Source organism: Protomyctophum bolini (genome assembly GCF_963924005.1).
Source record: "Protomyctophum bolini genome assembly, chromosome: 10".
NCBI lineage: Eukaryota > Metazoa > Chordata > Actinopteri > Myctophiformes > Myctophidae > Protomyctophum > Protomyctophum bolini.
Genome location: NC_137871.1, coordinates 32,639,210 through 32,662,326, shown reverse-complemented (window position 1 = coordinate 32,662,326; position 23,117 = coordinate 32,639,210). Strand labels below are relative to the sequence as shown.

Here is a 23,117-nt window from a genome sequence, read left to right as displayed (position 1 = left end):
TTAGAATCTGATCAGAGGTCAAAATGGGATAGAGAAAGAGGGCAAGAAAAAGAGAGGCAGTCAGAGAGAGAGAGAGAAGAGTGACAGCCGGAAAGGGAGAGCAAAGAGGGAGCAAAACGAAAACGCTGACCGACTAGATTGAAGCGTCAGAGATCTTGAAGTGTGACAAGTTTCAGGAATCCTTCGTCCTTCCCTGGCCGCTATTCTTGTACCACCCACCGTCTTATAGTGTACGGGTAAATGACTTTTTCTAAATGAAAAATAATCTCTGCCACACAAGCGGCCGTTCTAACCCCACTCTCCTTGAGAGACTTTCCTCACTGGAAATAGGAGACAAAATGGAACGCAGGCACCAGCTAACAGATCAGACTGCTGGGCCCGCTGGTTACATACAGACACGTCACCGACGGACGTTAGTCTGGAATTGGATCAAACGGCTGACAACAGCTCGGCCAATAATTTATTTATTTTGCTTCCAAAATGCACCAAAGCACGCAGGCTCTCCTGTTATCGCAGGCGGCTTATTGCCGAGGCGAGCACGGAGCGATGCAGTGAATGTGTTTAATGTCGCACTAAGATTTCACGAGCCTAGCGGTCTGTTTGGTCGGATTCACAGTGTGTTTATCATCCTCTCTTTTATAGTCAGGCAGCCGGCCTTCTTCTTCGTCACAACGCAGCGCTGATATGATCTTCAATAAAGGAGCACAGCCTTACCCTGTCATTGTTGACTTACGCTTCAGCAGCTACCCTATAATTTCACCAGTGGAGGAGAGATGGAGGGGGCTATTTGCTGCGCACAATGTATGCAGCCGAAAAGCCCACGTTTGCAGTTTACCTGTAGAATTTACCTTTGGGGCACCGCCAGCGGCCTCCACAAAACATTCCTTAAACTGATTACATCCCGCTGCCAGTGCCAACGCCGACAGAATGCACCAAAAGGGCTGTAAAGAAGACCCCGCAATTTGCCCCCGTGATCCGGAAGTAGTAATCGACCATTTTCGAGCTGTGAGAGTCGTGGCCGCGATAGAAATACTAATATGCTAACCAGGAGGCCGAAGTAATGTTTTATTAAGCTCCTATAAAATCGTCCTTTACCTCAATCTGAGCCCTAAAGCCACTAAAGACTGCGTGCACACGCGTGTGCACAGAGTTTTTGATCACATCACACCATGGAAGCACCTAGCAACGGGAAGCTAAAATACGGTAAAAATAATAGTATTAATTCTGGATTAATACTCTTATCAAATCTTGTGTTTGACACAGCAGGGTTTAATAGCTAAACACAAGATATCTCGTGGTTGGCATAGATTGTGTTAAGCCTGTTCAGGTTATCAGGTTTATCGTGCAGCAGTGGTATAAATCATTTTATTTTACAGTTCAAAGCTGTAAAGCATAATGATCAATCTCATATGCACTGTGACACTGTGTTGTCCGAGAAATTCTACCGCTTGCAAGTGCTGGATTATCACAGCAGCGGTCATATCAATAGCATTGATTCAAGTCATGTGCGGAAGATATTTCTTAATCAGTAGTGAGATGTTGACACAGTCAGTCAGGCAGGGCCCGGCTGGCTGGGTTCTCCATTTCAAAATGTCCACCAAGTCTGGGAGGCTGATGATATCTTTATGGTGCCATGACAGTCCATTCATAATCATTTCATCTCATCTGATGCCGTATCCTCCCCCACAATTCATCAGTTTTGCACCAGAATGATGGAGCAGACGGATAAAGGAAATCGATAGGAAATTCAAAGACATCAACATCCCTGGGTTCTGAACGGAAACACAAAAGACCTCCAAAAGTACAGAGGTAAATCTACAATGGAGCATTTGAAAGGATATATATATATATTTTTATATTCTTTTGAAGCCTGTCATTGGACCATATGCTGCATGACTTCTTCCATGCCTGCTGGAATGGCTTGTTGCCCAGGTTTGGTGATAGATATAGACGTGGTGAGAGCTGAAAGCAGCAGAGGAGGAAAGCTGCTGTTGTTTCATCAAACAACATCTGCGTGCGCAAGTGATTCCAAGACAAATAAGCACTTCTACAACAACAACAACACACACACTTCTCAGGTCGGGTTTAAGAGGAACAGATATTTTTTATATTAAACAATTCATTGTGGTGTTGAATCTAATCTATATTTCCTCCCCTGAATTCTACTGCTTCCATTAAAAGGAGGGATCTCATGGTTTGGTCAAACTAATGTTACCTGTGGAGCGTGTCGGAAATTGCCCAGCTCTTTATTTTATATAATGTGTTTTTGCGGTATAAAAACCTTTTAAGCCCTAATGACAACAATTATACAACATTGGCAAATATTATGCCAAAAACATACTGAACCACATGAACCCTAAAGTACCCCATGCTGGGGTGAACTTTGGCTGAAATTAACTGATCAACCATGAGCGCACAGCGCGTCATACGGGGTGGGGGTGTCGATCCTAGTCATGCCAGCAGCGTGTCTGACTCGGATAAACTCTGGAAAATTGCACAGACCAAGTACAGGGCCAACGGTCAAGTTTACTTAATATTGAGGGCAGTGATGTGCTGACCACTGAGGAGAGTGGGACAATTCCCAAACGACCGGTCCAGTCCAAACCAGGCCGGGCCGTTAAAAAAAAAGGCCTATATACTGTAATTTCCAAGTAAAACAATGAACTTTTAGCAAGGTAGCAGCCTACAGTATATAATAATGTCACAAAGCAACATGCACAGCATGGGCCTGTCACACACTTCAGGACCTAAAGTGATCTAAAATGTGTTTGCGGCTCGCCTTTGGCCGCACGCCTAGAGGGCCTCTACAGCTCCACTTACCAGGCTGAATTAGGTTTAAGTTGTTACAGGTCTGAAATTACACATTAACAACATTAATTCAACATAATAATAGAAAGGATAAGTCAACAAACCAAAAATAAAACATTACACAACACTGATGACAGTGCTGCTAAACAACTCTATTAAGCCATCTATGAAATCTATGAAACCGTTTAGTCTGCAACACAATGTTATGTATCCCTGCTTCATCTCTCTCTCTTTGTCTGAAAAACATCCAAGAAAAATGCACCATCAGCACACTATAAGGCACCTTGTGACGCTATAGGCTCTCTGCTTTTAAGATGAACGCTCACTGTACTCGCTGTAAGTTTCCTTTTAGCACACTAATGAATGTAGACGTGCGACATCGCAAAAAAACACCTGTCCTTTTTTCAGTTGACTGATATTGTCCTTATAATACGTGAGGGGGGGCGCGTTTTATTTACAGTTTTCATTTATTTTTTATAATTCTTTGATGTTTCATTTCCAAAATAATTATCAATAAATGATAACAGTAAATGAAAAACACGGCCCCCTCATTTAGGCTATAAGAAGGACAATATCAGTCAACAGAAAATATAACACCCGTGTGAAGTAAGTGGTGCAACTCCGTGTGGGGGTCCCCGGGGGTCCCCGGAACTTCCAGGCCCGCAGGAACAGGGTGCCGGCCCGGTTCCGGCGAACCGGCCCGTGTCCGAAACGGTTGAGAAATGACAGAGTGGGGGTCCCCAAGGGGTCCCTCTACTGTACTGTACTGTACTGTACTGTACTGTACTGTACTGTACTGTACTGATACACCTGAAATCATCATATATACAGTTAATATGTGTGTTAGGCTGCACAACAGTGACACTTGGTTTTGAAAACCAACCAAACACAGCCAGGCAGCCAGAGACACACAAAGCTCCTTAATTAAGTGGTTGCACCACTTAAAAAGGACGGGTATTTCCGATGAATCTATCATGGTTATATCAAGTTATAATGGGTTTGTATAATAGGAAGGGGGTGTATCAGCTAAAATTAAAGTAAAATATCTAATTACTGAATCAAGTAACTTAAGATATGTCTGGGGTGTTCATATAAGCCTGAGTAGATGATAAAATGACAACGAAATTATCCATCCTGCAAACCATTCATACTCTCTCAGCATTAAATTTACATTAATGAATACCGCAGACGAAAAAGTCCACACTATTTATCCATAATGTATAAATGATGGATAAGGGGTCAGGACAACGAGGCCTTTCCGTGGAGGGGTCAGAATGAAATTTGGACTTGGACTGTTTTTCGTCTGTGGTACTCAAGATGTCCCTCTGTGTGTGTGTGTGTGTGTGTGTGTGTGTGTGTGTGTGTGTGTGTGTGTGTGCATGTGTGCGTGCTTCTATGACCATAAAAAGGTTCATATCTGTGTCTGTAACACAGCTGGGCGACAGTGGCATGTCAAAGAAACGCCCCCTCGTCCGCCCTGCCATCCTTGAGTCTTCTCTCTCTCTCTCTCTTCCTCTCCCCCCCACCCCGCTGCCCTTGTCCACAGCTCCGGTCACACCTTTCAAGCTGGCTTACAGGCCATGAGGACTGGCAGGTGCGCTGGGCCACCTGAGGAGTCTCTCTGCTGGCCCCCGGCCTGCCTCTTGTCAGCCACGTCCTCCAACCACTCTGACTGTTTATACCCTCACCCTCCCTTCACACCACCACGCAGCAGGCAGCAGCGTTAGTCCCCAAAGCCACGAGAAAAACACACCGAAGGACTTCGCAGTTGACACGCACGCGGACACTTTCACCCCAGCTTCGCCACATATGCTGCCTGTCGCACGCACTCAATCACAGCCCACACAGGCCCACGTCATTAAGACCGGTGATTCTGAGCCATTTTAATTTCAAGGACCCCTGGTTTGATTGTACCACAGCATTATACCGTGCACACCCAATTTGATGGGGTGGCTCAAGAGGTAGAGCGGACACTTGGGAAGGTTCCGGGGTCGATCCCAGCTCCCAACCTGGGTTAGCGTCGAAGTATCCTTGAGAATGACACCAGAGTACTAATTGATCCCAATGAGCAAGACAAGACAAAGGCTTTAGATAAAATGCGCTATATATATATATGCACCATGTGTGTGTGTTCCTTTTGCACACATTCAGAGTTCCAGACTCCCTCCCCATTTGATCTGACGTTGAGAACCCGTGTTAAAGACACATGTCTATAGCTTTTTCCCCTCGACTGCACGTGAGTGCATGGCACTCCTCCCACTGAACACTGCATGGCCTGCAGGTCACTGCAAGCGATGCATCACAGAAAGATGTTTTGTGTCTGGATGAAAATGAGACCGTCGCTGGTTCCAAGAGAAAATTACATGCTTTTCTTAGCAGCCTCCTCATCCTCCACAGCACCCGCCGCCTATCACCCATCAATCACGCCCCGCATCCTGTATACGTTGTGCGCAGTAGGACGACTTGCCCACACACCACAACAGCGGCGCTACTTTTAGGATTTTATAAATAATACCATCACCGAGCTCGCCCATCTTCAAGACTGTAACTCATAATGCTGCACTGTGCAATAATGGGTTTTGTTAAGACAGTATATCACACCCGAAAGGCACCGCCGAAATGACCCGTTTAATCATCACCCGTAGCGGTTAGCGGTCATATCACTCAGTGTTGCGTTAACCTCGCTCGCCCTCGCCTCACACACCGAACAAAAGAGGGTCTATTCACAGACACACACCGCCAAGTCCTGTTCATTCCAGTGTTCATGTGGCCACTTTAAGGCCTGTACACTTCCATGTACGGCAAACAGCGAAAATAGCCGCTCTACAAGCTCACCTATAATGGCGTGCCCGAAACAAGGACGTCAGGTTGGAAAGTGGTTAACTCCCGGAGTAGAGAAATGGAGCCCTCAAGACTCAACGCTTTTTACCCTCAATTGTGTGTTGATTTTGGAAATGCCAGAAGCAATTACAGTGGCAGTTCTTTCAGCCTCTGTTCGTTCTCTCATCATGTGAGAAGACAGCCAAGCAGGCAATAGGCAGAGGAAAACAGTGGAATGGTGCAGCCAAATAACCATCTGCCGGAGCCAGTGTTTAAGGACCTGAAGGATCCAATAAAAAGACGGGTAGGAACATCTAAAGAGGCTGGCGGTGGGGACACACGCCATTAGCTTAATGACAGAATGAGGAATGGGGGATAGGGAGGGGAGATTAAAGAGCCAAGCATTGCAAAATTCGCCTTTAACAGGAATCAAGGCGAGTAATCTAATAAATAGCGTAGCGGGGAAAAGGTGGAGGCGGCTGCTTGGAGTTTTCTTTCTTGCCTCGGGTAGAGGGAGAAAAAAAAAAGGCGAGAGAAACAGGGGAGAGAGAAAAGGATGGTAGAGCCATTAAGTTTGCTAGCCGTGACCATCAGAAACATTAGTGTTGTAGCCTTTGCTTTCTTCAAAATTGTGCCCTTTTTCCCTTTGAATTAGCCGTCTCCCCTCCTGGGAGAGAGTACCTGAGTCTGTGCAGGACTTTCAGAGCCATTACGGGACACCGCCGAGGTAATTACACTTTTCTCCAGTTTGTGATGTCACTTCAAAGTGACGACAGCAGCCGTGCGCTGCGACGACGTGCACACTGTGTGCAGATATATAGAAGAACAAAGCCCCGCCTGAAGGATTACTCAACCATCCACATTGTTTTGCTGCCGGTCACTAATTCAATTAATAGCACGAGGCTTTAAACTGACTTGAAAGAAATCATTCTGACACACAACTTCGCCTTCATTATGCCCGAGGATTTCCATATTTGTGTCTGGGATGTAAAGTAAACCACGGCCTAGTTTAATTTGAATTCCGTGCATCTCCGCCGTTCGTTCCTCCCGTCACATTATCTTAAAAGGGGAGCTCAGTAAATGAGAGGGAAGAGATCGACAACATGAGTCAGAGAAAGGAGCCGCTTGCCAGCATCTGCCCGGGAGTAAATAAAGAATCAAGTGTGCACACTAAAGCAAAGTATTCTGCCTCTAGGAAGAGACTAGAGGAGTCTGAACAAACAAAAATAACGCTGTAATTTCTGTCGACTCGGCTGAACCTTCAAGGCAGCCAGAACAGATTCCATCTTGATCAAAGCCTCAAAATAAACAACCAGGTTCACACCAGGGGCCTAGTTCACGAAACTTGGATTAACTAATCCAGGATTTAAGACAAAACCAGGCTTGTTAAATCCTGGTCTGTACAGCCAGGTTTATTCTGTTCCACTAAAGCCAAGCGGTCTGTGTACCAGTGTGACGCACACTTGCGTGTGTGCCTGCACTGTTTAGTATTTACTATTACATTTTAATGTAATAGTAAATAAAACAATCCATCGACTCAACTTCGACTGTACCGTCTGACAAGTTGACTTGGAAAAATCTCAACTCGTTAATGCCATATACATCACATTCCGTGCTCAGCCAATCATTACAAATGTCATTCCGGCCAATCACTTTTGGCATCTTCACTTTTCTACCCTCACTTTTATCTTCAATATGTACTTTGCTCAGCCAATCAAATCATCGCTATGGGGTGATCAGCCAATCACAAGCCAAAAAATAAATAAAAACTGTTTGAAGTGAGGGGCGCTCCCATTATCGTACATCATCATACATCTCATTTCGGCCAATCAGAATTTGCGTCCTCGCCTTCGTCTTCAATGTTTGTGTTTACACAAACAAACACTCACAATTATCCATTCATTGTCAATTGCACTTAAAGTTTGTGTTGCACACACTAAAAGCTGGAGATAGGAGAAAAAATCTCACCCATGTGAAGCGCTTTGTACATACAAAAAATTGTATACTTCATGAATTAATTTGTCAACATACAGCAAATCTTTTTCACCATACAGCAAAAAGCTGTGTATATTTATATAATTCAAATTCCTCCTGTATGTGATCATAAAAATCACTCTCGGGTGAAGTGACGGGCGCCACATTGTGTGTTTGTGTGTGTGATGATTTGATTGGCTGAGCAATGTGTGTACCCCATAGTGATGATTTGATTGGCTGACCAATGTGTGTTGGTTGGTTGAGCACGGAAATTTGATGTATGATGATGTATGATGACAAGAGCGCCCCTCAATTTACATGAGTGTGATTTTTTGGGGATAAAATAAAACATTAAAAGGCCATAGACTTGGCTGCCACATGACATAATTTTCAAAAGCCAGAGGTGGGAGGGACTGGCATCCATCAACACAAATAGACATGAGTCCTAAAGCTGACAGAGGTCTACGTCATCTGGGAACGGCTATACTGATGACCAAGGACATCTGAATGTCTGCCAAATACTTGTGACAGCATGGCTGTCACATCTCACACTTCCACAACAGACGAGTGGTCTTAGATGACCGGCAGCAAAGCCCCACGTACAGGCCGGGACGGCAGCAGATGAATGTCAACTAACCACATGAACCCTATAGCATCGCAATTCTGCGTTTGTCAAACATTCGGCAGAAAAACATCCTCTAATCGGGGAAAATAGGGTAAAGTTTGCTGCAAATAGCATCTACAACTTCACAACGCATTGTGAGCTTTTAGATCGTCCGTTTTCTGTGAGCAGATTAGGTGAAAAGGTGGGAAAAGGAGGTGACCAAGTGTGTACAGTACAATACACCCTTGAGGGCCCCGGTCAATGTATATTGTAGGGCAGTTTAAGCGTATTAAGGATTTAAGGGTTTTAGCATGTAGGCTATTTTTGCTTATTTATTTGACTTACAGACTGAAGCATAGTGCAGGGTTGAAGTGGTTAATATTAATGCTCTTCTCCATTTTGCTCACTACTTTTCTAGAGAACGATGGCTGTTCACAGGCTGTTGTGAACGCAGCGTGAGCCGTCTCCCATTTGATTCCCAGGACACTGCCTTGGAAGACGATGCCTCAGATCTTATGTGATGGCACATCATGTTCACAAGGATATGTTGGTCATTCTCTGTTCCAAAAGATAACTACACAGTCAGTACTGTAGCGTAGCCTCCATAACTTTTCAGAAAGATATCAGGGAAAGGCCATCATTGATAGTAATCATACCATGGCTTCTGTGGGAGAAATACAACACTGTGTTCATATGCTCAAATTAGAGTTGTTCTGATACTGATACCAATATCGGATATCGTACAAGTATACAAGACACTATCTACTGATTCAAAATCATGTACAGTCAACCCCTTCTCACTCCCAAGGCATCACATTGTACAGCTTTGTCATAGACTCATTAGACCCGACTTTCAACATGACAGGTTGCAGGTTGACAAAGCTATGGCTAAACCTAACCATAACCTCATAAAGAAATATGCCTAACCTGACAGGAACCAAAAACGACCAATTTACTGTGACAGGCAAAAAGTAATAGAAATATACCCTCGGTCTTGGGAACGTGGAGCTAACATCTTAACACAGTGAGCCACATGGCTTGCTGTTCCACCCACTGTTTTGGGTGTCATTTGTAGCAATATAAATGATGGCTCCTCATTTACTTGGCTAATTTTGAAATTTAGCAGACATGCTCTAGTCAGAGCAAGCAAAATGTAAGTCACTCATTCTCTGTATGTATTCCATGTTTAACAAAGCATTGAGCCTGAGCAAGACCATCGATAGCAATCATATCACATCCATATAGGGTTAGCAGTAGGTTACACAACAACCGACGCTGGTATCTGATCGCTATTCTGAATTCACCAGTATGCAAGTTCAAGTATTGGAATCTGTATCTGAGAGGAAAAAATCCAGAACAACTCTAATATAAATGCTGCATTATACCCGAGGTTGTTTTCATCTCTGTTGTTAAAACAAAGTCAGTCACACATGAACTATTCAAAGCGACTGCACATTCACTTAAGAGTACAGCACTGAGGCTTGCATAGACGCAAATGTTCAGTGGTTACTAATGCCTAAACGAAGAAGGAGTTGGATAGGGCACTGTTTCTCTGTGGACACCCCCAGGGACCCTTGAGTTATAGGCCAGTGTGAACAAACGGAACCAAATGGACCCTTACGGTGCGTTCAAACGGGTAGATGCAAAAGATTCAAAGATGCAAAGCTACAGTGTTAATACTAATAATAATAATGGATTTTATTTATAACGCACTTTATATTCGTGAGAATCTCAAAGTGCTACAACACACCATTAAAAACCTCTAATAGAACAGGAACATTTAGAACATAAGGGCAAGACTATAAGGCTTTGGTCAGTGTTGCAGCTTTTGCAGCAGCTACAAGCGTTGGATTTGCTTCGTAGCTGCACGTTGCTGGCTTCCATTGACAATAAATGGTAGACTGCGTCTTTGCGTCTGCCTGTGTGAACGCAACATTATGGATACATTTGGTTCCAATTGTATACACTCAGAGTAAAATAACCACTGAGGATTTTACAAAACATAATTTGAGTGTAGATTGAGGTCCCAGAGATAAAATAAAATCATAACAATTGGGCGTCTGTGGCCTAATGCATATCAAACGTGGTGGGAGGAGGAGGGGTTCTAAACATCGCAACTGAAGTCGCAAACAGACACATTATCATTAACATCAAAAGGAAAAGAGGTTCTCTCACCGATCACTGTGATGATAGTGTATTTAACAACACGCTACAGCTACACTCTTCGCACCACTCAACCAGGCAACGGCATTACATTTCCCCACTGAGCATTAGCATGTCAGCAGCATCATTAAAGGCTCACAGCCTTCTAATGTTGTATGTTTAAGGCGGTTCAGAGACAGTTCTTGACAGAGACTCTAAGACAACAGAAGCTAAAAAAGAAAGAGAAAAAAAAGACAGAAACGGGGCCAGGGCTCTCACAGGAACCCCCTCACCCTCCCTTCCATTTGCTAAAGCTGCGTCTGCCCATGGAATTTAATTAGATTCCGATATCTAGTCTCTTTTCTCTCACGCTCGCCTTTTCCTCTTCAACACGCGTGAAATTGCACGTACCGTTATCTATTATTTATTTCACTCATTTGCTTATTGTTTCCCGCAGACGATGTCTGCATTTCGAGCATTGCGTGCGATCCCCCGGTCGGTCGGTCGGTCAGTACAGGCAGACGAGGCCCACCTCCTCCTCTGCAGGTCTGAGCACCGGCAACTCATTTGCTGCCGCTGCTCGGGGAGCTATGGATTTTTCCCCCTTTCTTTCCTCCCTCCCCCTTTCGCCCAATGACAGCACGGTGAGGTGCTATGAGGGCTGGGTGCTAATGAGCTGACTCTGCAGACCAAGGGGGAGATGCTGTAAGCAGCACAGGGGGAGTCAGAGGACGGACAGAGCGCACAGGGATCAGACAGCTCTCTCTGTTATCGCATTAAGACCTAGAGCGCATCCGTTATAGCTTTTAACCACTTTAACGTTTATTTTTTAAACTTTTAGCTGTTGAAAATCTACAAGCGTAGAAATGTGGCGCAAATCCTTTAATATATATATATATTCTTTCACGGCAAACGTTTTTAACCCTTATCTTTGATTCTGGGGGGAGTCCCTGGAACCAAATATTTTGAGATGGGGGTCTGCGACCAAATACATACAGTATAATGTTTGGGGTCATTGACATGAACTAGTTTGAGAACAACTGAACAGAAAAACGTCATTTAGAAGACATTTTGTAGACTCTGCGGTCATAGGTCTCAGTGGTTTATGTGGCACCGCGCAGAGGAGCACCACTGGGACAGCTGTGACCACAGTGACCACGCCACAGCGGGAACGAACACACACACACACACTCTGACTGAGTCTCTGACTGAGTCACATCGCACTACTCAGACAGGAAGTCTGCTATCTGCAAAAATTAAGGAGATCGACTGGGCCGCCCCGGCCAATCTGCTCTCACCGCCTCTCGTGACATCACAGCACGACGGTATCGTCCTCAGCACGCCTTTCCCCCTCACTCCTTTTGTCCGTTGTGTTTGTGCTGATCCCGAACAAATGAGACCGAGGGGAGTATAACGCTATAAAAAGAGGTCATTCGCTGCATCCAACACAGATCAAACGGTAGCTCAGAGGGACACTGGTACTGCATGCTGGGATGAATGGTAACCTAGTCTAATAGGACTGCACATGCACATGCACATGCACACACACGCACGCACACACGCACGTCGCACAGTCCCAAGTGCTACTGGTGGTGAGCGAGGCAGACAGCATATTAATCAGTTATGGTGATTTTAAGGCCAAAGCGTGAGCAATGGATTTTTCCATGTGATCAAAGTAGTGTAAAAGATAAAGAAAAGGCATCAGTTTCTTTCAGCAGTACAATGCGGTGCCTTAGCAGCCTCCCTCTGTTCTGCAGCACAGCAACATGAAAGCAGCCTCCCACACCGGAGTCCTTGACACAGTGCTTGCGTAATTGGTTATGTTTTCTTTTTCGAAGGGCCAAGCATTTTCAAAAAGACTGTGTCATGGCATTCGATGCGTTCACCGCGTCGCCAAGGTAACTTGTTTTTTTTTATGCCATGGAACTCTCGTCTCTGGAGCTGACATCTCTCAGATGGTGTCGTTGGGTCTATGTTGCATTGGCAAAACACTTATTACAGTAGAGAGAGTTGATCAACGACTAAGCAATTGGACCTTTATGGTATTTGCATTACACTATACCCAGCTTGAATAAACAAAACAGAGCAGATTGAGCCAAGTAGGCCAAGGATGTAAAGAAAGGGAATATAAGCTGACAATCATGCCAACTGGAAGAGCATGCGTTAAATGTTAAAAGCAGTCACGATTGTGAAGTGGGGACTTCACATGGAGTGGGAACGGACGAAGCAGGCCTATTCCATGCAGCTGGACATGGCTTTTTATTCATTTGGCTCTAGCAGCCACAGGCTACGTGATTCTTTGGTGAGGTTTCTGTGCTAGTTTGACATGAATAATTCTTGCCCACTCTGCACATGTGTGGAGTTCTGTGTGGAGATGACTAAAATAGCAACTGCACTTACACGCATGGGTGACTGAGAAGCTGTTGGATGACTCGAGGTTGTCAACATTGTAGGTCAGGTGGAAGGGTTTCTCCGTGGTGTTCTGGTTGGTGTTGTAGAGTTGGACAGCGAACCTGAAAGCACTGTGCTCCTGCACCGTAGAGCGCATGAAGAGACCCCCTGAAAGACAAAAAAAAACATACATTCATTAATTTACTGTTTATTGGGTCTTGCGTGCATGGTGTAACAACTTAAGTAGCTATTAAGCCAGCACTTAAATCGACTTGTGACGGTCTATAGCCTGCATTGTAGGCTGAGAATCGCTTATAAGGCGATACTGCGACCCCCGATACAGTTTAGAAACGGACTCCATGCATAGAACTGTAAAAGTGTTGTCGAGGTGGAGGAGGCGAGCTGCTGCTCGCGTCCTTTAGGTTTTCTATAAATATGTGCACTTGTGACGCGTTGCAGTTGTTCTAGACAGGCATTAAAATGATAGGCCTACTGCATTGCACACATGGTCTGGATAAATAGTTTCGAGGAGTCGCGCGGTGCGTCTTTGCGACAATAACAGACCATCATAAGTCTCTATCAGTATGGCATAGCTCCGCGCTCCGGATAGCGTTCTCTCTCTGCAGGGCTCGATGCTTCTTTTTTTCTGCTTTTTTTATGAATGTTGTTGATATTTTAAACACGCAAAACGCAAGTATACGTTGTGTATACGTGGAGAAACACTTACCTATGTTTATCTGATTGGGAAATCCCGCGAACGATCTGCCAAAAAGCCAAAGCAGAAACAAGACCACGCTCTGTGCCATTTTTTTTTCTCCTCCGCGACCTGTCTGTTAAACTCCTTCAAAGCAAAGGGACTGTCTAAGGACACTCATATGCATGCAGACCGTGGACGGTGGAAATCCGCTGGGTTGATGATGGTCGCTCACAGTGCGCCAATTAGCTTCATTGAGGTGCAGCCCGAAAGACTCAGCTGCAGCTTTCTTTTTTCACAACTGAACGCAAGCAAAGCAGAGCGAGCGAGGGCGAGAGAGAGAGAGAGAGAGAGAGAGAGGAGAGGGGGGGCAGGGGGAGAGTGGGTAAGGAGAGAGAGAGAGAGAGAGAGAGAGAGAGGGAGAGGGGGGGGTGCAGATCGGGGGGGGGGGGTGAGAGAGAGAGAGAGGGGGGCAGGTGGAGAGTGGGGAAGGAGAGAGAGAGAGAGAGAGAGAGAGAGGGAGAGAGAGAGAGAGTCTCAATTGTCCCAAAGATGGTGGTGGGGATGGGAAGTGATCTGAACTCCGATTGGACCATGTGGGCGGATCGGGCCAATGTTGATCAAACTTGCTCTGACCGTTAAATTAAAAAAGCCCAGTGAGTATAGCCTGCTAGATTACGACGCGCTGCACATGTCAATATTAGCCTGCTGTGGGAAGGATCAATGCAAACACTGCAATCTCAAGCCGCCGATGATTCTGAATAGGCAATAGCACTTCCCAGCTGCTATAGACATACAGTATGTGCATGCCGTTTCTACAACGGGTTTGTCGAGTTTCCACGGACACAAGGCGAGTCGACACAAAATGCCATATCACAGAGTAGGCATAATATTCTCAGTGTTGGAGTATGCCTCTCTCTGGGAGCCCTTTGTCCCCCGTACAACACAATGTACGTGTTCACATGCAGACAAAATCTGAAACTTTTCAGATGAGTCAGGTCTGAGTGAGCAATGTCATCCTGGAATTGGCTAGCCTCACACAAACTGGACAGAGAGAGAGAGATACCGTTAGGGTAGAACTATCCATGGTTCTGAAACGGATAGCTTATTATATAGCCTACTGAGGGGGAAAACCGAGTCGTTTCATACGGTTCCCCATAACATCTAAAAACAATAAAGCATTTTTACGACGCAGTTTTGCCAGTCTTTTGAGGATTTGTGATAGTAAACATTTGTTACATTCCCACACTTACCTACTTTTTAAACCTATAGCACAGCAAATCTGCACCGTGTCTAGAATTGTTTAAAGTTCCAGTAAGTTTATGCTCTGTCACTAATGCAACATCTATCATCCCTGTTATTCTGCCTAACAGAGAACAATTAAGGGATTACTGGCTCATTTATCGCCCTCTGCAAAGCTCTTCGAAAATTGAGTTTTTAATTGCATTGCAAATGGGCAAAGCTTGAGCTATTGATACCATGATAGACTGGGTTCCCTGCATGACTTGGGGTTGACGGTTTGGCCTGTTAAAAACTCTTTCACTTGAGAAGACACCAGTGAAAATAATGGGAAATGGCCATGCTATTAATAATAATGATTAATAGGTTAAATGTATTCTAAAGTATTATTTTCTATCATCTCTGTATTCATTGTAATTCTCATAAACCACTTTGAAGATGATGTCCCTATTTTGGGCATATTAAGCTATTATAGGACATTTTTGTCTAAACCTTATAGTTTTGAACAGCAGCAGTATCTGCAGTTGTTCAATTGTTGTTAAATTGTTGTTATATATGGAGCTAAAACCACTGAAGTCAAACCGTGGGATGTGGACATAGCCTCTGGACTGTTAAACCGGGCTTGTTAAATTGCTGTATGATAACAATGTATTGTTTGTCATTGCATGCACCCTCTGAACTACGAGTCTGAGGTGAGAAGGCTGATTTAATTAGTCATTTACAGACTATTATTATAGGACATGAAGTAGCAGATCACAGTGCAATGAGTGCATTGCATCGCAACATGTGGTGATACTGTGGAATAGAGCTGAAGTATAGTGTTTATTGGTAGTTGTGTATTTGGTTTTGGAATCCATATGATGATTTAGTCAGAGTAGAGCATCTCAGCAGGGAGTACCGTACACTGAAGCTCTTCCTCTTGGCAAAGTATGAGAAGGAATCCTCTTGTGGATTAGCACAGTCACAATCTCTGCTCTGCAGTTGTTTATCACAGCCTAGCTGTGTTTATTAGCAAAAACCAATCTGACACAACCTGATGTTATCCTAATGTAAGAATCCATTTACTGACACCAGTGATTCATCCGGGATTGGTTTACATGGCAGTAACATTTGTGGCACTTGTGCTTGCGTACGTACGTGCGTGTGTGTGTGTGTGTGTGCAATTGTGTCCGTGATAGAGACACCCCGGGGTGATAGGGAAGTAGAGATGAGCTGACCTGTCCTCATACCAGTATGGCTCCAAAATGCACCAGATGCTCGTTGAAAATGGATCTTAAATCAGTAACAATGGATGTGGGCCTGTCCGCCTCACCGAGCATGCCTGTATGTGATTGACGCGACAGATTTTGCGGGGGTAGAGCCATGGTTCTCAAAGTGGGGTCCTTGGACCCCCAGGGGTCTTTGGTGGGGGGGGTTCCAGGGGCTCGGTCCCCAGCAACATGACCAACAGTATAACCACTAGAATCCTATGCTATACTTGAAAAGATATCAGCTATTTTTTAAAGATAATTTTTTTTGAATATGCCTACATTTGAAAGTTTAAAACAACACAAATCTTCTCTTATGGGGATGGATCCCTGGCACAATTTATTTTCAGCTAAACATAATACATTATATCAATCAGGCGGTCCTCGCAAAATGAAAATGTCCGAGAACCACACCGGTGTAGAGTTACCAAAATCAATGGTGTCAATCACGTCATGATGTGATATGAGCCCGTCATCAGCAGGAGGGGATTTCCTTTTCAGAGGGATCAAAGCTGGTGCCAATACCCACAATTCACCATGGTCCCGGGGGACGCATCGGTGATGACACTGCATCGATTGTCCAGTGTGGGAATCACCGGGCTCAGCCGGTATGAGGGGCGTGTGATCTTTAATGACTGAAGCCAACATCAACCAACGGATCATTTAATGCACATCCTCCCGAGGAGCCAAACTGCAAGGGCAGTGAAATCATTTTGAAAAGGATGAAGGATCACACAACTCACTTTTGAATGCATTCCAAACCTTAGTTTTGGACAACAGCAGTAATTGCTGCCAAACACCAGTCAAGTCAACCCGTGAGATGTGGATTGATAATGGGGTACACACTGCACCTGGACTGTTAAAGCAGGCTTTGCTAAATTGCTGTATGAAACAATGTATTATTTGTCATTGCATGGATCCTAGTCTAAACTATGTATGAGTGGGAGAAAGCTGATTGAATTAGTAATTTACAGTGCGTGCTGTTTCGCAGTATGAGCTAATCATCCAGCATTTCAAACTGAACCGCCATAAAGAAAATCATTATCAGCTACAAGGGGAGCCCAAGTAGGCTACTCGAGATAAGGCCTTGTTATCATAGATACTAAATGTGATGAACTTGCTGCATTATTTGCAATTAGGAGCTTCCATCCGTGCTGTACTATCTTATGAAGTCAACCTCTGCAGGAATTCAATTTTGTCTCGAGTATAAGGCGCATTGATACAATCTATGACAAAACGCAGATAATTATACGATACAGTATGCTGGTTGGCGCAGTAGCATTCTAAATGAAAAGATTGTAAAATAGATGAAAAGACGATGTCTTTTATCTGTAACTCACACAGAGATGATTAAAAGGAGGGCTTGGCTCTGAGATGTTATAGAGCCACAGCAGCCAGAATTAATAAATGCACTCCTCTGCACTCCCTTTCAATCACAACAACATGAGAGCTTAATCTTAGCTTTTGTGAGGGAATCAGTTGGGAGTCACGTTTGTGTTTCAAACGGTGTACAACCTGTGTTCAAAGTGCATATTAAGAGAAACAATGAATTGCATCTCCTATAGAACAGAGATGAGATGACCTATTATTCATTTCAGATAAAGTCCAAAGGGAAGCACGCACATCTCAAGACAATTCCACAGCTGAACAAAAGATACGTACATTGAAAAAGGAAAGCAGTGAGTCTGCACACTGTTCTGGAGCTCCCAGGTAACTTGTTTATTAGACACAATTCTTCATTTCACCCAGCTCCAAAAAGAGCTGGGTGAAAGAAGATGGGGGAAATGGATAGATAATTTAGGTAGTGGGGCATATGAATATGGCTGCATCAGATTGTATTTGATCTAAAATCCAGTAAAATGTTTGTATTAGTACAGTACGTCCCATGACCTCTTTATTATACTTATTTTATTTTATTCTTTTTTTCCCCTAATTGTGTACTATTTCTTTGTATGTATTACATATTTTTTGAAATACAAAATGACTCAAGTCATTATATATCAGCTTGCATTACATTCTCTTGCATTTTGTACCTTAGTGTGTAGAACAGGCTTAGTGTCCTACTGACCGTATGGCATATAGGGCTAGTCTCCCATTGGCTTAGAGGTCAGCCAATCATGAAAATCTCACCACAAGACCATGTGACTAGACTAGAAAGTCCGATCATTGATCAGCTCTGCAAGCTGATAAAAAAACCCTGCATACCCTGCATATTAAGAGGACTGATGGGTCACTGGTGTGGTGTGGTCTAGTTTCATTTGATTTGGGGGAGAAAAGCACATTACTCACTGACACCTTGTACACAAACCAACCATGGGCTTGCTGATACAGAACCAGGTGTTTGATTAAGTGTTTCCTGGCACAGATTAAGACAGAGATTTAATCTGTAAATATCCAAGCTGTGAGCATTAATCCAACAATAATGACGTCTATTTAGAAAGTAACTGCTGGTATGAAGGATACTAAAAAATTATGCAGGGTCTGCAAACAGACCCTTTTCATAGCAGACAGTTTGGTGGGTAAACACAGCTGAATGCTATAACATTAATTGTTATTGCGTGGCAGCATGGATAGCTCATTTAACATACTGTACCAACAATCAACGTCATTACCTGCAGCTGCATTTACCCCTCAAAATGCCTGCTGTGAAAGAGGTCCGTTTGAGCACTAAGTCCTGTAAGAAAGAAAGAAAGAAAGAAAGCAATTCTCCATTTAATTTTCAAATGATTTTAGCTACATTGATATCACGCCAGAACGGCCACACTATAACGGAAATAGCTATTAGTCCTACTGTATGACGAATGGTTAAGGGATGATTAAGATGTGTTGCAACAATAGGCTAGTCCACTTGGATTTCTTGTCTCACACATTGCACGTCTATAGTACCTCAATCTTTGATTTCTTAGCAGGCAGTGAACTGTGTCACACACGTCCACAATTCAGCCATGTTCCTGCTGCACCCTGCAATCACAGAAATGGCAATTGGCAAAAGACATAATGATAGAGGGCTGAATTAGTGTTGCTGGGAGGACACGCTTAAACAAGCCTTCTAGAGCTCAGAGTCGGCGATAGTTGGATCGCTCTTCTATAAGAGGCCGTCAGCGTTGGCCAGATGCTGGAGGCTGATAAGAGCGTTCAAGCTCCCACGGCGCTCCATCGCTCAGCCTACGGAAGAGTGCCTGCGGGAAGGCCCTGGCACTAAGGAGAGAGAGTGGCCCTGGCACTGAGGAGAGAGAGTGGCCCTGGCACTGAGGAGAGAGAGTGGCCCTGGCACTGAGGAGAGAGAGTGGCCCTGGCACTGAGGAGAGAGAGTGGCACTTGACTCTCCAGTGTGGCTGAGAGGGTCATGACACACAAGTATCGAATAAGCGAATACATGTGGTCATGGCGTGCAACGGTTAATCCGACTAATTTTAATAATAATTTAAAAAATCGATAAAATAGCAGAAATACGAAGATGTACAGTATGAAATAGGGCTTACGTGGTTAATCAGACTAATCAAATTTAGTTTATTATTTGTGTTGATTTGTTAAGAAAATAAGCTTGATGTACAAGTACACCCCTGGACATGACGCTAGTATGTTGCATGGAATTACCCCCAATCCAACACTTGATGCAGAGTGCCAAGCAGGGGGGCACTGGGTCGCCTTTTTCCACAGTCTTTGGTGGAAACTCTAACCACAAGACCACTGGCTGAGCTATTGCCAAAAAAGGGGCACCAGAAAGTGGTTAGAAATCAGGAAACATCGGCGGCATAATTCCAATACCAATGTCATAAAAAAAAAGTCAAAATAATGAATGGCTCTAATGAAAACACACATGCATGGTGTGTCATGGGAAAGACGATGCGTCACAGGTCATGCGACGGCCAGGACGGCACACCCGCCCCATCCCGTCCTGTCCCGTCCCGTCCCGCCGGGTCTCATGCATGTGAATAATGGCCTGTGTGTGGCATCACAATCACATCATGCGCTTTGGCTCTCAAGCAAACCCTCTTTGGCCTGAGTGTGACAGAGTCGAGTGTTATCAGCTGCACAGCCTGACATACTTCACTGTCCTCCCCGGGGCTTCACACAGCGGTAGTCATGTGACCCACAGCAGCCAGCCAGCGCAGTGTGGAAGGAAGACATCTTCACCAGTCCTCATATACATGGAATATAGGCCGTCCACGCTCGAAGGCGGGCGGCCAGTTTATATACAGAGAATGCGTGTATAAGCCAGTGGTTCTGAACCAGTAGGTTCCAGCAGCTGGTCCCCATGCTGTGGACATGTAGTGGTCCATGACTCAAATGCATAATAAATAATGGGCCTTGGATATGAAAAGGCTGAAAACCCACTGGTATAAACTATGCATGGATGAATGTAAACATACATTAGATAGATAGTTACTGTAGACAGACAGACGGGCAGAAAAACACAAACTGTGTATAAAAAAGTAAACATACACTCATACACGTATCCTCAATCAAACCATGAATTAAGCCCCGGGAACTCGCTGCAGATCCTCGTGGTGACAATACATGAAAACATATAGCTTCCAAACACAAGCACACGGACATATTGTACAGTGTACAATATGTCCGTGTGCTTGTGTTTGGAAGCTAATACACTGTATACACACAAACACGCACACACAATGAAACATCTCTAGATCTATCCGACCATGCTTGTGTAGGAAGACAATCTATATCAGCGCCATGCCTGCAGCTTTAAGCTATTAGTAAAGAATCTGCTATCTTACCAGGAGACAAATTGTGACCCACGGAACCCGCTGGAACTCGGGTGTTGTTGACAACTGTTGTGGGTACGTGACTATGGGCCTTGTTACTGTAAATATCTTGCGCCCTATTAGAGTTAACAACTACACATGGTAGCTTTGAGACACCACTGGAACGCTGCCTATATCTCCACAGGTTCCATAATTGGCTTTGGGTTGTGCTCAGCTCATTAGGAGCTCTCAAGCAGACCTCCTCTTGCTCCGTGCATTGTACTCTCTCTGATAGTCTCATTGGACAGGGGAGGAAAGTGCCGTCTCTGCCCTAATCATCACACCCCTCCAACAGGAGTTTGATACCAGTGGCGGACAGTAATGAAGCATGTTTACCTGCAGTATTGTACATAAAGGGACATTTCAACGCTGGAAGAAACACCAGTCACTCAATGTTAATAGCATTTGTAGTAGTAGCACAATTCGAATTTTGCACACTATGGCCAGAAGTATAATGAAGTCTGTGTGTTTAAATAGGGTTGCTGGAATTACCATAATGCTTTGGTGCACTGGAGAGGGAGGAGGCTGCGTGGAGGTGTGACTTGTAGACCAGGAAGGAAGTGAGACCCACATTTTCATGACAATTTTTTTGTCATAATATCTAAAAACATACACACATAAAAACCACCAGGTAAGTGTTTATTGTGTCTTAAACATCACTAAAATAAGATCTGGTTGCAAAATGGGTGGCCTATTAACACATTCACCACCATTGTGAATTTACGTCATGTGGTCTTTTCAGTGGATTATGATAGATTGCACTCATCGCCAACGCATGCATGGCTCCAGGTTGCTAAGCAACAGACACAACAGGAAATTAACCGGAAGTGAAAATTCCGCCTGCCGTATGTCTCCACGCTATCAGAACCAGAAACATGCATTTATATTGGATTCCTTTCCCAGACTGCGTCCCTGGTCAAAATAAGCTTTATTCAACAGCCCACAACCAAAGGCCATACAATCTCTATTCGGTGTGAAATAAAAGACGTGAAAGAAGATCGTCTGTCACAACACAGCGTTTTCCTACATCCGATTTACATCTCGGGTTCCGGTGGACCTTCAAAATAAGGGTTTCACTGAAAAACACTGGCGGTTTTGGAATAATTAATGAATGAATACCTGCCAGTGAATGCGTTTAAGTGAATTTGTTTTTGAGAATTTGTATTTGTAATACTCACGACGTTTACGTGAGTATTTGTATTACTGGAAGCTTAGGACTTTCACTCCACCGAGTTATCTTTGACCAGGACTATCTATACTTTGACTCAAGTACTGGGCTTGAGTACTAAGTCCATCACGGTTTGATACAGTACAGTTAATAGCCTTATGGGGGACAATATACTGCATCAAATGTGAGACAGACAGACGGACAGACATTAACAACCAGGCTAGCTTGCAGCCTATAATTTCCCCCTCCCCCCATGGCCTCTTGTTGCCAAATCCCAATAATTGGAGATGGGTGTTGACTGCCTCCGTGCTTAATTGGGAGGAAAACAAGCATGTTTCTGTGGATAATGGGCGAGGTGAGACAAAATGGCTGTTGTCGCCAGTGATCCTTTTAAATGATTACCATTGTCCATTTCTGCACATGCTGCAGTGCCAGTGATTGATGGTCCATTGCAGGCCTTCTTATACAGCTAACCATGCAAACGTAAAGGGAGGTATATCAGTCTTCCACGTAATAAGATAAATGTTCTCCCACCAGGAAATACTATGCAGTGATTTAACAGGGAAAGCCGTTACATAATGATGTTTTGTGTAGGCTGAACATGCAGCCAAGGAAGATGACTAACGCTACAGTTAGGCTAATTGTAGGCGTGCATTGAGAGATAGATAGATAGATAGATAGATAGATAGATAGATAGATAGATAGATAGATAGATAGATAGATAGATAGATAGATAGATAGATACAGTAGATAGATAGATAGATAGATAGATAGATAGATAGATAGATACAGTAGATAGATAGATCTCAAATGCACACTTATTAAACTAACATGCACGCACGCACACACCCCTTGTGTCTATTCTCTCTTCATCCACGGAGTCATCTTCCAGCCACTCAGCATGTCTTCCTCTGGCATGTGTAAAACTGGCACTGCCTGTTCTGCTTCTAGAACAGTTACACAGTAGGGGGCGCCGTGGAGTGTCTGTGGGCCAGACAGGTCTGGACAAGCTCCCGAAGTTGTTTCCAAATCAAATCCACCTCAGATGGTATAGCTCAGTGACTATTCACACAACGGCCATCAAGCTCTCATGTCATATTGACGAGTTGGGAGCAATTAAAGGCACTTTAAGTATGACTTAAGTCATACCACATGGTCCTGAAGATCCCTCCCACTCACCTAAAATCACTTTAAAGGCGCAGTGAAACGGAAATGGTGAACAACATGAAAATGGTGTTTCCACATGAAACACCGGTCTGAA

At 44.2% G+C, this 23,117-nt stretch overlaps 1 protein-coding gene across 2 annotated transcripts in view; it reads right to left on the bottom strand.

Annotated features, from left to right (window-relative positions):
• Positions 1–13,602, bottom strand: part of LOC308322927 (glutamate receptor 3) — a gene marked incomplete at its 3' end in the record, with an annotated part of 142,922 nt that extends 129,320 nt beyond the window's left edge. For both annotated transcript variants that reach the window (XM_080774418.1, XM_080774417.1), the window contains exons 1-2: positions 13,467–13,602; positions 12,749–12,907 (exon numbers count right to left, since the gene is read on the bottom strand). In XM_080774418.1, coding sequence (XP_080630544.1) covers positions 12,749–12,907; positions 13,467–13,545 — 238 coding nt within the window. In that variant the 5' untranslated portion in view covers positions 13,546–13,602. The remainder of the gene's footprint in view (positions 1–12,748; positions 12,908–13,466) is intronic.
• Between the last annotated feature and the right edge of the window lie 9,515 nt (positions 13,603–23,117).